This window comes from Desmodus rotundus, chromosome 7, assembly GCF_022682495.2.
Source record: "Desmodus rotundus isolate HL8 chromosome 7, HLdesRot8A.1, whole genome shotgun sequence".
NCBI lineage: Eukaryota > Metazoa > Chordata > Mammalia > Chiroptera > Phyllostomidae > Desmodus > Desmodus rotundus.
In genome coordinates this window covers 103,297,761-103,314,792 of record NC_071393.1, presented here as the reverse complement: position 1 = coordinate 103,314,792, position 17,032 = coordinate 103,297,761, and the positions used below count along the sequence as shown (strand labels likewise).

Here is a 17,032-nt window from a genome sequence, read left to right as displayed (position 1 = left end):
GCCCAGGGTCTCCCGTTCTCGCGCTGGCTCTCACAGTTCGCCAGCCGGGGTTCGAGGCGGCCTGCGTGCGGCCTGAGTTCGTCGCGCCACTCCTGGGAAATAACAAGTGCAGAAGTGGCCACCTCCTCCTCCCCACCTCCCTGCCTGGAGTCAGGGAGTGCTCGAACCTAGGAAAGGTCGGGGCCCTCCCCGCCACCCCCCCCACGCCCCTTCAACACACACGCACGCGCGAGCACACAAGCGCACACACTTGCTCTTTCCTCTCCTGGCTCTTGAGCTGTAGAGATGACGCTTTGGAAAAGTTGGTCGATTCGTAGGATGACCATTTGCACCTAGATGTCCCCACCATACTCTCAGTTTTTAAAGATATTTTCCCCACGACTTTCCGTAAGTGAATCAAAGCAGAACGTAATCTCTGAGGCAGCCCGGTCCCTTTTGGTAAACTTCTCAAAATGTGCCAGGTGACCCTGAGTCTCCAAACCCTCCAGCGTGCGGGGGCCGCGGTCGCTCTCGCCAGGCTCCGCGCGCAAGGGGGTGGGTGCGAGGTGTGCGCCGAGACCCCCGTAGTCGGGGCGCCTCCGGCTGGGCCACATTGCCCGGGACCGCGCGACTCACGGGAAGAGGTGCCTGGCCCCGCGCCGCACTTGCTGGAAACTAGCCCCCCCTGGTCACAGTTCGCCCTGGCGCTGGCACATTGAGAAACCCAAATTAAGGAGTGGGCAAATCGGGGAAGGAGGGAGCCGGGGGCGTTTGCATCACGTCTCTCAGGTATGAGCACTTTCTGGTGACAGTGATGCAACTGCATTAGAGTTAATGGCAACAGCCTGCTTCTCATTATTAATTGTCTTTGTGTTTGGATAAAGTATGTAATCTTCTCAGCCACACCATTAAAACAGGTTGCCTTTTCAATTAAGAACTGTCGTGAGCACAGCGGTCAATTTTCCTAATGAAGATGCATTATATTTTCACATTTTAAAGAAATAATGGGAAAAAATCCCAGGTTTTCATTACACACGATTATGGAGAAATACAAGAGTTTTCCCTAAAATGCATGCAATCATGGAGTGTATTAAACGCCAGGCTTTTAACTAAATGGAAATTTCTGCAGATAAATGAAAAGCATGAGTATCAAATGTGTTCAAATCTGCTTCATTCAGATTTTAAAAAGCAAATACGATGAGTTCGTTTCTTTTTCAAGTGCACTTAACAGATATGACAATAAAAACAAGTCAGTGACTTCTAAAAATATGCCTGTAAACTTTTGGGGAGATCCCTTCTAGTTTAGAGATGATACACAGATCTTGACCTAAACAGGCAGCGTTTGTTGGAAATGCACCATGCACATTTAGACAATGTTCAGTCTTTGAACAAAACCTCAGCTTGATCATTAAGAAGCAAAAAACGTCTGGGCTGTGCACCTATAATTAGTTTTTATTTATCTCCCTTTTCACTTTCATTTTTCTTCTTTTTTAAAAAAGACAAATCAAAAGCTAGTGACTGGTAGAATTGCTTAAAATTCTATGCCTTTGTTATAAGCAACTATTCAATTGTTGTATAAAAAATTAAAATCACAAAATTCTAATGTTGAAGTTTTAAAATGGTCAGAAATATTCATTCCTGTATATGAAAGTGAGAAGTTGGCATCCATGAACAAAAATGGCATGCTATTTATTCCCTAATCCTGGGAATTTGAGAGTTCGTAGAGAAAGGATCTATTGGGACCTCTGTTTTCTTTGTTAATAAAAAATTGAAGTTACTATCTTTTGCATGTGAAATACTGGTTTAGATAAACAAGTCCTTTTCTCCTCTCTTCATCCAATGTGAATACTCCCAATGGAGCCACATTAGAGAAAAGCGTTTGAGAAAAAATAAGTCAAATTCTTCTAAATAGAAGAAAAAAGTTCCCAACAACAGCCAGACTTTTTTTCCTTCTTTGTAAGCAACATCAGGGATTTTTTTTTTCCAGACATGATCTTTTTCAAGTTTTAGGTGTTATGTCTTTTAAAAATGGAACTCTTTTTTTAAATCAAACACCTCCTTAAAATGATCTGTAAAGAGTGAGAAATTAGATTTTCGATTAAAACCTTATCCCATCTCGAAGGATTACTTTATATTGATTCTTAAATATGGCTACAATTGATGGGCTCTAATTAAAAATCCAAAGGAAAAGTCTTGTCATGCCCATATAAAAGAAGCTTTTCATATACGGGAAATAAAGCTTGTAAAAGGTTACAAATAAAAGATTAGAGATTTATCCAAACTAGTTTAAAGCTTCACTGTGGTTTTCTTTTCTTCTTTTTTTCCTTTTTTACAAAACCATTCCCGGGTCTTTTTCCCCCCAGTTTTAAATGAAGTTTGCAAACAGGCAAGATATTGGGCTGTAATGGTTGTTTTATATCAGCTCTATAAGCTCAAGACTGCTGCCTGCAGTAGAATTGATTTCAGGGAAACTTCAGGACCAGGAGATGAAAATTATAGAAACTGACAGCTACCACCCTTCATCAATCCATCCACATTCCTGTCCACACCCTCCCAACCCACACCCACACTCACACCCTCAGCCCCTTACTCTGCTCTGCATGTCTCATACTCGCACATGCCCTTCCTATCCCCCACCCTAACCTTGTCTGCATACACCCTTGGTCCCCACATGCTCAGGGACAGACGCACAGCTCCCAGCTCACACTCAGCTCATAAATGTCTCACAACCCCACATCTCGCACTTGTCACACAATCTTAATCCGTTTCATTCCGGAACAACATGGTCCTCTTTTCCTTTTTTTTTTTTCCATTTGGAATTTGCCTCCTACTCTTTTATCAAGACAGCACAATCGTATCTTTGAAGTCATTTCTTTCCCCCTTACCCTCTTTTCTGAGGCAACCACAATGCAGGGAATAAGCACCCCCCAAGCTTCATTCATAAGTGGTCTGTTGCCTGCTATTTCCCCCCGATTCTGTCTGTATTGCCGATCGTTAACCCTCGTTAAAACATTAATTAAAGTTAATCTTGTCAAAGTTTTTAATAAAGACATATCTTAAAACCTAATGAAAAATGACTTTTTTCCCCTAAATATTATGGCAATTCTAAGGCAAGACATAGTCCCTCACTGTCCACTGAATCGCTGGAAAGATTGTAAATTAATCTTTATATTTCTGAAGTGAGTGTGCAGGGAGTCTGACTGGCCCCTTTCCCCCTGAGAGTCTGTGTTCTTACAGAATATGGGTTTTGTTCTTCTTTTTTTAAATTAGCCTGGAAGAATCCTGAGATCTCTCTCCATTCTCCTCCCACTCCTCCACTCTCCCTCACACCGTCATAGTTAATAAACTTGGAGGAAAGTTGGGAACATTTTAAACTGGCCTGGCATGCAGGGTGGAGAAAGTAAGCCCAGTGAGCATCAAGTGGGAATCTAGATTTCAAAATATAAATACCAGCCATATTTTGGAAACTACATGCAAACTCTGACGAATAATTTGATTTCCTGTGTATTGGTTCTCTTAATTTAGCCTCTGAATGGTTGTATCTCATAATCACAGCAAGATAATTGTACTCGTGGCATTCAAAAACCATCTACTTGTTAAAGAAAATTATTGAAAAACATAAAGCAAGATACCATAAATCAGATTCATAGGAAAAAAAAATTAAAAGACACAGGATACATGAAAAAAAAGTTAAACATGAACAGAGAAAATACAATGACTATATAGTAAGTATACTGGAAGTTCAAGGACTTACTGAAAATCAAGAGTTAGACTTTTCATCCAAAGAGCCTTTTTCTCCCACCAAACGTCTAAGGTTTTCAGTACAACAGCCCAGGCCCCTCCCACCCTCCAAAGCCGGTGGCTTTTGTGCTGACCCAGAGTAGGGTTTGCGGGGACTGTACCTGAGCCAGGCTGTCTGCAATTTCCAAATTGACAAGAAGAGACTGGAAGATAAAGAGCATGTTCTTACAGGTGAAGAGCAATTTTGCAACTTTTCCAGGAGACACCCAGGAGAAAGCTTGCTTGCTACCAACTGCTGCAGAGTCTGGGCAGAATTCCTCTAGAAAGAAAAAGAAAGTCTTTTTTTTTTTTTCTCTCTCTCTCCAGTCTGCCTCTCTGTCTCTAGTTCTCTTTCTCCTCTCTCTCTCTCTCTCTCTCTCTCTCTCTCTCTCTCTCTCTCTCTCTCTCTCAGATCCAATCTTTTAAGAGCTTCAGCACATTGCTAAGCTAAAGAGAAATTCTCTTTGATAAAGCGGTGTTTCCAGCTTCTGGGTTTTAAAACCTAAATCTATATTCAAATCTGGCTGAAGGTGTGTTCTGGGATTTATGAAAGCCTCTTAAAGGGGTAAATTTACCAAACCGTGACAAAATCATCACAATCTTACTTTAGACATCTGAAGTGGATGAGAATTTTAAAGAGACCCTTGTTTATTTAACACTGTCCATTTCCAACTCGTGGTTTATTGGCCCCGCATTTCCGCGAAGTTATTAGACTAGAGGGCAAAGGAGAAGCGGGAGCGCTCTGCTCCCGGCGCTGCGAGGAAAAAAGCCCTCCCACGCCGCACGGCGCCCAAATCTGCAGGTCCAACAGAACCCGGGGATATTCAGGGAGATTCAGCTGCTCCCACCATCGAAAGCCTCTACATTGGGCTTGAGGGGTTTCAAGACACTGGTCCCCAGAGCAAACAGATCTCCTAACCTAAAATTTTTCAGTTACTTTGTGGAGATCACAAGCGCGTGATCTGAAATTTCTCCACCCCACTCCACCCTCAGTGACCCCAAGGCCTCCCTCCGGCCCTTCCTGTCCGCCAGACCATCACCGTCCATTTTCCTTTTTTCGTTCTTTGATGCTCTAAACATTACTGTGATCAAACTGGGGGAAATACTTTTTTCTCCGTGGAAGGAGGCGGCTCCGGCTCAGGGGATCAGAGTGGATTTATCCTTCCTTCATAGAAAGCGTGGTGATTCTGGCCAAGCGCTCCCAACGAGCGCCTTGCAGGCCAGACCTCCTGCGGCATTTGTCCCCCACCTCAAATTAAGGCCTCAGGGGGCAGTCGCCAGGTGTTTCAGTAGAGTGGGGGCAGGGTGAGAGAAAAAGGTCTGTATTCACCCTCCCCCAGCTTCCCGCCCCAGCCCAGGGCCCCCAAAGTCGCGATTCCTGGGAACGCGACAGGCAACGGGTCTCTTCGGACCGCAGCGGTCGCCGAGGGCCCGGGAGGAGATAGGCAGAGCCGGGGCGTTTGGGGGCTCGTGGGAACGCCGGGTCCCAAAGCTCTAGAGACACCTGCGAGGCTGCTGCGGCCGACGAGTACGCATCTCCAGGCCAAGCCGGAGCCGGAGCCCAGCCCGGCTGCCCAGCGCTCGCCACCTCGTGCGCACTTCCGTAATTCGTTAATTGCTGTAAATCCCAAGGACGGCCACATTTGATTACACATACAGTATAAGAACCGACAACAAAGCGACGAATTAATTACCAACTTCATTAACATAGGTCCCCAAATTAAAGGCAGCGAGCTGTTTCTTTGGGCCCACTTGCCGTGGTGGTGGAGGTTGGAGGGGGGAGGGCGTTTAGAAAGAGATTTTATTTTTCTTTCCCAGCACTGAGAGCTGTGAGGGAAGAACTGTCTTCTGCTCTCCCCCCACCCACCCCCGCGGTTCCCTCTGCCCCGGGCGGTCCGCCTGTGCCCCCACCGCCCCTCCGCCCAATCCGTTTCTGCTTTTCTAGGGACTCGGAGATGTTTGAAAGCTGTTGGGTCCCGCTCTCCGTGCCGGGAAGAAAGGACGTGCTGGGGTTCGCCCTCCCCAGGTGGGGTCCCCTGGTGCCGACACTCTCCAGTCTCCCGGTTCTCAGCCCCGGCCGCGCAGGCTGAGTTGACTCCAGGGCCCGCCGCCGCGGGCGTTGAGTGGCGTTTGTGTTAACGCAGAAGCTCTCGTTGCAGCGCGGGCCTCCCTCCCCCGTGTCCCGTCAACCCCACTCTCACACCCGCATCCTGATCTGGCTCCCTGGATCTCCCCAAATCGGCCCTGGGGGTAGATTCGGGGTCCTTGCTCTTTGCAGCCCTCCTTGGGCTTCTTAAAAGTCTAAAAACCTTGTGAGGAACCGGGAGTCCGGGGCTCTCGCTTTGGGGACCCGGGGATGTTTATAAGGGCACAACGAGTGAAGGACACGCTGAGGTTTTGAAAACAGTTTTGTTCTTGGACTTGTCTGTCTTGTGTGTCTCTTGGCTACACGCCTCGGTCTCACTCCTAGGCCTCCTTCCTTCACCCTTCCTGGTACCCGCGGTGTGGTCCGACCGCGTTTGAGAAGGCACAGCCGTGTTTTTAAGCTTCAGTCTGATTTCCTTTCTGCATCTGCTCCACGCACATATTGCTAGCAAAGAATTCGATACCCCAGTCAGCCCCCACGCTCACTCATCTCCAGCCCTTAAATATTTTTATCTCCCAATCTTACATTGTATGGGTTTCCTTTCTCCCCTTCCCTAAAACAAAAACAAAACAAAGAGGGGGGCAGCCAAAGGGAGGACAGGAAGAGGAGGAGAAGGTAAGGCAAGGCCTCCCTGTCCATCATTTTAATTATACAGTTAGTTCACATGCTCCGACCCATAGTGGATATTTTAAGCGGAGCCCAGTGTCTTTTAAGAACATTCTGGTAATGTCGGAGGCCTGGATTTGTTGCCCGCTCGTCCCCCCGTGCAGCAGCGGCCTGTTTTCCTCCCCCTGTTGTGTGTTTTTATTATTTTCCCTCTGGCTTAGATGTGTCAATCATTCTCTCCCTGCCATTGGTTGGAGAGTTTGCGTCAAAAAAGTTGCCAGAGAGGCGCTTTCTCAGCAAATCTCCTTGAGAGCGGAACCGACCTCAGCTCCAACTCAGCCTCCACTGTTATTAAAAATAAAAATCGCTAGAGCAGCCCTCGCCACGTCTACTGTGTACGTATCGCAGAGGGGCCCACCCGCGTTTTGGACTAGCGCTACTTTCCTCATTTTCTGTCGTTAAAATTTTTTTCGTTGTGTTTGCCGTTTTATGGAAGGGTGAAGACTGCAAGGTGTATAACTCAATACTCTTGATTTCTTTCAGGATAGCTGGCTATTTGGAATTTTGAAGGATAATTTGATTTTTTTTAACCTTCTATGCGGCTATAAGGTAAGTAAGTGTCTGTTTGCGTAGTCTGTCTGTCTGTATCCATATGTTTGTGTCCCCCTGGTTACTACCATCCCCCCAGTACCTCCAGCAGATCAATCGACGCACCTCTGCAAACGTGGATTTCTTCTACAGGCTGATGTAAATTTCCCCTGACCAATTTTGAGATGTAATAATGATCATTGCGAAAAATTTATGGCCTGGGGAAGAGGGCAGGAGTGGGAGAAGGGAGGGAGGGCGCCCCTAGGCTCGCTGCTTCTGCAAAACATCGTGGAAACCGTGTGAGTCTATCGTGGGGTGTTTTGGAGCGTTTTTGTTCGTGGTTTTGTTTTATGTCAACGCCCATTCTGAGCTTCTCCCTGCGATCTTTGAGTGTTGGCCCTCGGCTGTGTTTGGGTCATTTGGGTTGATCCCAAGGACGTTTTCAGAGCCCGAGACAAAAAGACGCAGATGTAGACACAGGGATGGACAACAACAACAATAATCATACAGGCACTTCCCAGGGCCGGGCACCCAAAGCCTGGCTGCCTCGCGGGTCTGCGGGAGCGGGTGGCCGCCGCTCGAGCCCATTCCTGTCCCCTCCGGTCCCTGCAGGAGTGCGGAGCGGGTAACCGAGGAGTCGCATCTCCTGTCGGTCCCCTCTCACCAGCCAAGAACAGCTCACCAAGCTTCACTCTGGTTTTGGCCTCTTCCAAAGGCTTCCAGGTCTCCTTTTTCTTTTTCAACACCTCCCTCCATCCCTACCCCCGCTCCCCGCCCCCCCCCCAACAACCCCGGGAGTGCAGTACCCCCTCCCACCCCAACCCCTTGGCTGCTGCGGTCCCAGACCGGGTCTCCAGGCCGAGCAAGCGTAAAAGGATCGTTTCACAGCCCGACTTTGCCGGAGATGGTTCAGGGGCCGCCAGGGCAGCCCCCGCGTGCACCTGGGGCGAGCAAAAGTGAGGGCGAGTGGCCCCTGCTCCTCCCCAGGCCGCTGCGGGGCCGGGACGTGAGCCCTTCCTTGGGGAAGGCGGCCCCTCGGCTGTTCGGAGACCCGGGCAGCAGCGAGGCTGGCTTGCACGCTCCCCTCCCGGGTTCGGCGACAATGGGACAATGGGGTGTCGTGGGCCCGGCGGGGGTGGAGGGACGCGCTAAGGCCCGGCCGGCGGTCTGCCTGGGTGAACGGTCAGAAAGTCTCCGCCGACCTTGGGACTGGGCGCCGAACTCCGAAGGAGTCTCCGTGTGGATGCGTTCAAATGACTGTTGACATCATGGTCCGACTTCAGGACAGATTTTTGAACCCCAAGTGCCCCATCCGAATTCCGCCGAGCTGGCTTCCCCCCCAGCGCAGTGGGGCGAGGGAAAGACGAGGCCTGGAGCAGGGGATTGCGTCGGGACGGGCGGGAGGTCGCTCTCTGACACTCTCCCTCCCGCCCCGGCCGCAGGGTGAGGCTTCCTCCCGCTCCCCTCGGGGCGCTTCCCCGCCGCCGGCGCGGAGACTCCTCCCCCCGAAGGAGGTAGACACCCGGACCGCGCTCCGCAGCTCGCGCCGCTTTCTCCCCGCCGTAATTAATAGTCAAGGCCAACCCTTCTGGCACGTTCTCCCTCCGTCCTCCCTCCCCGGCGGGTGGCAGCGGCGTTTGATTCCCTGAGGCCAGAAACTTTCACTCGAGTTCGCCGGGCAGCGGCCGCGCCGGCGGCTGCGCTCCGCGGCGCCCTCGCGTCCCGCGTCCCTTTGCTCGGCCCGTCCGCTCCGCGCCGTCTCCCCGGCCGCGGGCCGGCCGCCAGTCCGCGTAGTTTCGTCTCCTCTCCATCATGCAGAAAATTAATCGGCCCGGGCGAGAAGCGGAGCTGAGCACGGTGGCCTGTAATTAAGGGACGTGTGCCCCTCGGATTATCTCGTTAGTTTATCAAGAAAACATTTATTATAATTAATTCTCGGACGAGGTAATTATTATTGAGCGAGGACTCAGCAACTGGTAGAGAGGCTCCTTGGAAGAAAAAAAAAGGCCGCGGGGGGGGGGGGGAGTGGGGGGAGCGACAGATCGCGCGGCCGGACCGTTGGGTGGAAGGCGGCGCGGGCCGCGGCGCGCGGTGGGGCCGGACCTCGGCGGCGGGGCTGCGGGGCTGAAGCCGGCGCCCGGCGGGGAGGCCCGCCCGAGTCCTCCTCGCGCGCCCGGGGGTGCGCACCGCCCGGCTGCGGGGACTCGCCGCGCTCCCGTAGGTGGGGATGCTCCGCGGCCGCTGCGGGAGCAGGCGATCTGGGGCTCGCGTCGCGGGGAGCGCGTTCCTGTCTCCTCTTCTCGGGCTCCGCTCGGACGGGAAGGGAGACGAGTCCCTGCAAAGCTTCGGAGGTTACACGGAAGGGCCCGCGGCCTCTCGTTTTTGGACACCGCGGTTGGCTGTGGAGAGTCCTCATAGTTTTGTTTCCGGAGTTTGTTTTTCCTTTAAAGATGAATCCGGCAAAGGGGCGAGAGCAGTGCATCCGAGCGTTTTAGCCCTTCGGCGGCGGGAGGGCACCGGGGCGCCCGGGAGGGGCGCTGGCCCGGCGCTCTGCCCGTCGCCGCTCCGAGCGGAGGGGCGCGCGGTGGGTCCCGCATCTCTAGTTGGGCGGGCGCCTGCGGGTCCGAACCGGGCCCGCCGTGGTGTCGCGCGTGCGCTCGATGGGATTTCAGCTTTTTCCGTGGCAGTTCCGAACTTTCCGATACAGTGAGATGGTGTCAGACAAGAAGGAACTCCAGCTTAGAGGCTATTTAAACGCGTAAGTGACTTGGCTTTAAAGCAACATGGTGTCCACAGACTCCAGATAACTGTCTTGAAAAGAAAAGAAACTAGAAAACAGCAAGTCTTTGTTGTCGGAGCAACTAAATTAGTCCTACTGATGAGATAATACAAACTCCTCCAAGAAGGGCATGTATAAGATTATTTTAAATGACACCTGAGGGTGGCCAGTATGATTTTTGTGCCATGACTTTAAATCAGGAAGAAGTAAAAAAAAAAAAAAAAAAAAGGAAATCAAGGAGTTACAATGACCGAGTTGCACTTGTGGAACTGCGTGTCTGTCTTTTAAGCAATGTAAACGGGAAAGCCCGGCGTCCTTGCGACTCGGCAGAACCTTGGCGAAGGTGACAGCGGACTTCTGGCCTTGCTTCCGCCATTTTGACGCCAACTCCGAGAGCGTCAAACCTGCACCGCAGAGACCCTGGCAGGGCCGGTGGCGTCTGCTAGAAACATGAAAGCCAGACCTGCCCACCGCCAGCCGGCGTTAGCATCCATTTTGGATCCGCGGGCGCGGGGCAGTGGGTGAGAGACGCTCAGCGGAAGAAAGCAAATAACTTCTTTTTCTTCCCTTCTTCCGCCTCCCTGAGTTCTTTTTCGTGCAGGGGTGTGGGAAACTCGAACGTAGGGAGAAATTCTACTAGTTTCACAACTTTGAGTGTGCGCGTGTCTACTTTGTTCAAAACTAAAACGTGCAAAAGGCAGCTAGAGGCAACAGGAAGCTTCTGCAGCTGCTGAGGACCCACACGCCCTAAAATCTGCCTCCCACGCGACCTGCAGCCTCCACACCCCGAACCGGCCTGCAAGAAGCCGGCCCTCCAAATGCCCAGCCTTCCCCCTTGCCGCTGTGGGGCCGCTCGTTTGCTGATGGGTGGGATTCTAACTTTACTTCAGAATGTCTACCAAACCCCGAGCCAGTCTTGAAGACTTTTCTTGCACTGTTTAAATATTTTACGGGTGTCGATTAAAAGTTAAATACTTGTTTATTTAGCTTTAGTTCTTTATACACATATAATCAAGGTTCTCCAGAACACTAATAAATCTGTTACCTCAAAATCTAATTACCCAGACTACTAATTAGGTGAAAATGATTGCTGGAAATGACTTTAAATGTGGAATAATAGTGGTTGAGCAGTTTTCTCAAGTTTGTCGATTAGCAAGTTGGCATTTTAAATGTTAAATGCACTGACGCGTTAGGTTTGAAGCTGTTGTAAGTGGTAAAAAAGCTAAGATAATTAAAATCTGCCTTGGAAAGGCAACAGTCTGGGGAGGTAGATTTCTTGAATTGTTTCTTTGTTTCTCACCAATGTGCTTTGTTATCAGCATTATTTATTTAGCCAAAGAGTTCTTTGTCTCTGCAAATGGCCCCAATCAAGTTTTGTTTGAGACAATTAGCTAGTGCCAGCCAATGAGTCCTATGCAAATGTAGGGATAGGAATGCAATGTGTGCATTTGAAGGCGTAGGGTTTTGTTCTTCGGGGAAGGCAGATTGTAATTGCTTTCTTCGGTAGTTTTTTTTTTTTTTTTTTAAGTTTAGGGTGGGGGTGGGGAAGACAGGTTTATCTGATCTCCATCTCTTCCAGTTTCTGAGCAGCTGGGGGGTTGGGGAGGTGGGGAGGAGGGTCTGCAAGCCCTTTAAAAGCTTCTGCCTGGAGTTAGCCCGGGCTTTTTAAGTTGGTGGTGAAACGTGGAAGAGCTGGTGCCTCCTTAGCAGTAAGCCAGCACCTCTGTTTGTTTGCTTTGCTCTTAGTTCCACCGCTCCAAACTCACCCACCAGGGACCCTGAATCTGTCCACCCCAGGCGAAGCGAGACCTTCCGGCTGGGTCCCCCCGATTTGGGCCGACTTTGCGCCTTCTAACAACCTTAGCATGATGTCTTATCTTAAGCAACCGCCTTACGCAGTCAATGGGCTGAGTCTCACCACTTCGGGCATGGACTTGCTGCACCCCTCGGTGGGCTACCCTGGTAAGTGAGCCCCGCGGCACTCATGCCCCGCCTTTCCCCACGCCGGCCCCGGGGGGATTTGACACCCTTAACCCAGGGATCTCCGAGCTGGCGGTTCTGCTGCCCCCTGCCCCAGCTCCCCGCGAAGTCCTCACTGGGTGTTCCTTCTGAGAAGCGTCTCCAAGCCACCGGGCTTTTGCTGGTGAAGGAGAGGATCGGGGCTGAAGGGAAGCGAGTAGATGGGTCTACAATGCTTGCACAAAATCGTGTCGCTGAAAAGGGGGCACACTGGAGTGGGGTGAGGAAGGTTTCTGCCCTTGTCATTTTGGGGTGACAGGCCCCTGCCCATATCTTGAAGCCTAATTCCTCGGAAGTACCCTCTGCCTCTTACACCGATTCTCCCCGCCAGGCCTGGGGCTTCCCCTCTGACCTCCAGGCTTTGCGCGCTAATGCCTACAGGTGATTTACCGCGGGTGCGGGCGTCTTCTTTCCCAATAAGATCTTTTTTAAAGTCCTCGAGAAGTATGAAATATGCCCCCATTGTAAAGGCCCTTGGGTCTCCAGCAAGATCGAGATTCGCCCTATCAGTCAATCCGAGCTGCGGGTCCTCGGGGATCCTTTGACTTCACGGATTGAGTTTTTGTTTGTGTTATGCTTTAGGGGTTGATTTGGAGCCGTTTTGTTTTGTTTTGTCTTCCTTTTATTTCATTTGTTTTGTTAGCTTTCAAAGGGACGCTCTGGCTGGAGGGATACCCTACGTCAGGCGGAGTGAGGGCTCCCCGTGAGGGGCAGTGTGTGTCCGGAGACCTCCAGTGTGCGCTGGAGGAGCCCAGGCCGCCCGCCCGGGCCGCGGAGGGGGGTGGGGGGAAACGGTGCTGGGTCTGGGCTGAAAGACTGGGAGGACCAGGGGAGGAGGGCTGCGCGGTGGGGGTGGGGGAGTCGGGGCACCCGCAGAGACCCCTATGACTGAGAAACTGCTCCCCCACCCTAAAGGGCCCTGGGCTTCTTGTCCCGCAGCCACCCCCCGGAAACAGCGCCGGGAGAGGACGACGTTCACCCGGGCGCAACTAGACGTGCTGGAAGCGCTGTTTGCTAAGACCCGGTACCCAGACATCTTCATGAGGGAGGAGGTGGCACTGAAAATCAACTTGCCTGAGTCCAGGGTGCAGGTAGGGCAGACGTAGATGGACCCGTCTATCCTGACAGTGCCGCGCCTCCCCCAAGCACGGCATCGGTTGGCCTCGGGAGGGTCCTGGTCTTGCAGAAGACCAAAGGAAGGCTTGAAACTTAACTGTGCGTTGGAGGCCAGCAAACTCTTCCCCTGAGACTCCTTGAGTTCCTGATTTCTCCTGGAGCTCTTTTCTGTCCCTCCACCCCCATTCAGTCCAATAAACAAGGGTCTTCCGGCTCAGGTTGCAAATGAAGGCCGGCGATTTAGCTGCAGTGGTAAAGCACAGTCTTATAACTCTTGGATACCTGGCTGATAGAGGGCCCAGCCTTGGCAGATTTCAAGGACTATCACCTAAAATTTCATACTTCCCTTCTCCTATGTAGAAATCCTCCCCTGTCCTCATCCACTTTTAAGGGTGAAAGAAGCTTAGTGCCCAGATAGTCTGTCTTTTTACAGATGAAGAAACAGTAAATGATTGGCTTAAGGTCACACATCAGTTCATAGTAGAGCCAGGCTGTAGAATCAGCTGGTACTCTGATCAAAGAAACTGCACAGGAGTGTTTTCTTTGACTTTTTATAGATTGAACAGAATTTCCTAGCTCTGAGCCATATTTGCATAGTATCCCTGGTGACTCCCCCACCTTCCTTAGGCCCCCTTAACTTGACCTTACACGGGAGAGGAAAAGTAAAGTTTAATTTTTCTGGAGCTCCACCCCAGTGCAGAGTTCTCTGGAAGAGAGTTTAGCACCTAAACTGCATACACACCACACAGCTCATCTGGTAGGACACATCAGAGTGAACTGCAAACCTAGAAAGAGACTTTTTCAAAATAGGATGGAAGAAGTTTTAGCACTTGTTAGGCTTAACCAAAAGTTTTCCCTGAGAGAAAGTAAGTGATTTGAATGGTTGGTGGTGTGGCACTTAGCCTTGGTGGTACCATTCTTACCGCATTAGGGTGCCCATATGGAGAGTTTATTGAACAACTAGGGACTGGTTGCCTAGAAAATCCTGGTAGTTTCTCTGACAAGTCCCTTCACAAACTGAACACAGCCCCTTCATTGCAGAACATAAACAAGGCTGGTAAAAAGTATTTTCAGAGTTGCGAGTGGAAACTAAAACTGTGCTGAGTGGCACTACCCTGAAGGCACAGGCTCTAGCCTCAAACTTGAGACTAGTAGAGAAGTCTGTCCATGAACTCAAAGCAGAGTATATATACATAGTCACTCCACTTGCAACGAAGAAGGTTTCAGCCAATAGTGTGGCTTTCAGACCTCCTTCCTCAACAGGATCACTTCTCCTTGGAGCTTTCTTTTGTAAGTGGGTCTAAGAAAGACAAAAGTAGAGTGATAAAACCAGCCTCCATATTAGCAACTGCTCCCTAGAAGAGGGACTACAAGCTGTTTGAATTCATGCTGTTCTTGTTGGCATGTAATAACAAAATTGTTTTCCCTCCCTTGTGTTTTCCTCCAGAAGATGTAAATACATTCTATCCCATTGTGAGAGTGTTCCAGAATGCACGTGGGTGTGTGCGTATGTGTATTTGAGGTGAAATACACACGAGGTGTATTTCAGTGAGGTGGAGAACTTTTAGCCATACGATTCGGGTGGTTATCTTACATTTTATTCTGGGTTAGGTGTAAAACAGGGTCAAACGCCTTCAGACAGAGCTTCCCCAAGGTTTTTACAATTGCAGGCGCCTGTATAAGAGCACTATTATATAATAGCTTTTCAGTGGCAGGAGAGATTGTCTGCCTGGCTGTCCATGTAGGACAGATTATAATCTTGGAGTGACTTTTAAGGAGTTGAAACCATGTTAAAGAAGTTTCTTTCTGTTTCAAGGTATGGTTTAAGAATCGAAGAGCTAAGTGCCGCCAGCAGCAACAGCAACAACAGAATGGAGGTCAAAACAAAGTGAGACCTGCCAAAAAGAAGACATCTCCAGCTCGGGAAGTGAGTTCAGAGAGTGGAACAAGTGGCCAGTTCACTCCCCCCTCTAGCACCTCAGTCCCAGCCATTTCCAGCAGCAGTGCTCCTGTGTCTATCTGGAGCCCAGCTTCCATCTCCCCACTGTCAGACCCCTTGTCCACCTCCTCTTCCTGCATGCAGAGGTCCTATCCCATGACCTATACTCAGGCTTCAGGTTATAGTCAAGGATATGCTGGCTCAACTTCCTACTTTGGGGGCATGGACTGCGGATCTTACTTGACCCCTATGCATCATCAGCTTCCCGGACCAGGGGCTACACTCAGCCCTATGGGTACCAATGCAGTTACCAGCCATCTCAATCAGTCCCCAGCTTCTCTTTCCACCCAGGGATATGGAGCTTCGAGCCTGGGTTTTAACTCAACCACTGATTGCTTGGATTATAAGGACCAAACTGCCTCGTGGAAGCTTAACTTCAATGCTGACTGCTTGGATTATAAAGATCAGACATCCTCGTGGAAATTCCAGGTTTTGTGAAGACCTGTAGAACCTCTTTGTGGGTGATTTTTAAATACACTGGGCTGGACATTCCAGTTTTAGCCAGGAATTGGTTAAAAGAGTTAGATGGGATGATCCTCAGACTCATCTTCTGATCAATGTTCCAGAAGCATAGAAGGAAAAAGGAAGGTCCTTAGAGGGGCCCACCAACCAGCAACCTGAAATGGACAAACTGATCTACTTAAGATCCTGTCATAGTTTTAGATCATTGGGTTTCCTGATTCTCAAAGTGACCAAAAGCATTTTAGCCATATGCAACAAACCACCACCAAAAATAAAACTAAATTGAGATGGAAAGGAGGGTAGGACATACATAGCCTTCTTAAGCAGAGGTGTTCCGATGTTTTAGCCAATCCTTGGTTGAATCTTAGGAATGGACAGTGTCTCAAGCTCACTCACGTTTCATGACCAACTGTTAGTTGGCACTGAAAACCTTTTCAGGGCTGTGTGAATTGTGCGACTGATTGTCCTAGATGCACTACTTTATTTAAAAAAATAATGTTCATAAGGAGTCAATATGTAGTTTAAGAGACAATCAGTGTGTGTCTTATATAAATGGTACATCTGTGGTTTTTAATCTGTGCTAGACTTCAAAACTGTGATCTGTTATTATTGTATGCAAACTTGAACTCCATCTCTGCAGGGGTTCCTCTGTGATTAAATAGGTTACAATTATAAGCAAAATTCAGAGCAACTGAGTGCTTATCTACAAAGATTGCCTTTGGCTGGAGGTGAGCTGCACTGAAACTCGACAACCAAGTGTCTCTGGGCAAGTAGAGTGGGCGAAGAGACACGAAAGGACAGGAATTCATCTGTAATTTACAGCTGGTCAGCCTGCAGGAAAGAGACATTGGTCAATTGCTCTGACCCTGATGAATTTATAAACTGAGATCTTTGTTGTTTATGCTTGCAGATGTTAACTGGAAAAGTTATATATGCATAAACCTTTTTCCCTGGATTTGGCAGATATGTATAATTATATTAAAATGGTTCTAGCACAACATTGGGTCCAGTTTAATTTTATATGATTTATGAATAAGAAGCCCCAAAACATGTTTTTCTTAGGTCAGAGAGCAGACTTTATTTTTAAATTTCAGGGGCCTAATCGAAGGATGAAGTAGATATGAATGACTGTGGTATGTAAACTTTTTGTGACTTTGATCAATATTGCTCTGAAATTGAATATAGAGAGGCTAACAATCATTAGGCTCTTGCTCTCCTTGCTTTCCCCTCCCTGCCACATACCCTAATGGTTTCGTAGGCATTTGATTAATATGTTTTAACATAGATCAATTTTTTAAGAAAGAATGGAAGAACTGTAGTACCTCAAAGAAAATGAGAATGATGAGAATTCTGGGTTTTTTTTTAATTTGATTAAGGAGACTTTTTTTAACTTTGAAAAAAAATCAGAGGTAAATATGAGAGGGAGTGTAATCAGAATCCGAAAGCAATTCAGGCAGAAATGATTTCTGAACAAAAGAGTTTCAGAAAAGTTTTAAAACCTATAATTTCAGTAGTTGAACATAAGGCACTCTGGTCAGTTTTTTAGAAAGTGCTGAGG

At 49.2% G+C, this 17,032-nt stretch overlaps 1 protein-coding gene across 7 annotated transcripts; it reads left to right on the top strand.

Moving 5' to 3' along the window:
• Nucleotides 1-6,608: 6,608 nt before the first annotated feature.
• Nucleotides 6,609-16,472, top strand: OTX2 (orthodenticle homeobox 2). Of its 7 annotated transcripts, none has more exons than XM_045201983.2 (5): nucleotides 6,639-6,906; nucleotides 7,060-7,120; nucleotides 11,625-11,840; nucleotides 12,813-12,988; nucleotides 14,830-16,472. In XM_045201983.2, exons 3-5 carry the CDS (start codon nucleotides 11,744-11,746, stop codon nucleotides 15,448-15,450), a joined length of 894 nt encoding a protein of 297 aa, XP_045057918.1. In that variant the 5' UTR covers nucleotides 6,639-6,906; nucleotides 7,060-7,120; nucleotides 11,625-11,743; the 3' UTR covers nucleotides 15,451-16,472. The 7 variants fall into 7 exon arrangements, with proteins under 7 accessions (XP_053784822.1, XP_045057918.1, XP_024423590.1 ...); XM_024567822.3 differs by having other exon boundaries at nucleotides 7,055-7,120; XM_024567825.3 differs by having other exon boundaries at nucleotides 6,641-6,906; nucleotides 7,055-7,120; nucleotides 12,837-12,988.
• The last annotated feature ends 560 nt before the right edge of the window (nucleotides 16,473-17,032 follow it).

Excerpts from the sequence above, each read along its gene's own strand:
- OTX2 (XM_053928847.1), top strand. The coding sequence starts at position 6,632 with ATGTCGGAGGCCTGGATTTGTTGCCCGCTCGTCCCCCCGTGCAGCAGC. Across the intron at positions 6,907-7,059 it reads GCCCTCGCCACGTCTACTGT|CTGGCTATTTGGAATTTTGA; the intron begins GTACGTATCGCA and ends CTTTCAGGATAG. Across the intron at positions 7,121-14,829 it reads ACCTTCTATGCGGCTATAAG|GTATGGTTTAAGAATCGAAG; the intron begins GTAAGTAAGTGT and ends TTCTGTTTCAAG.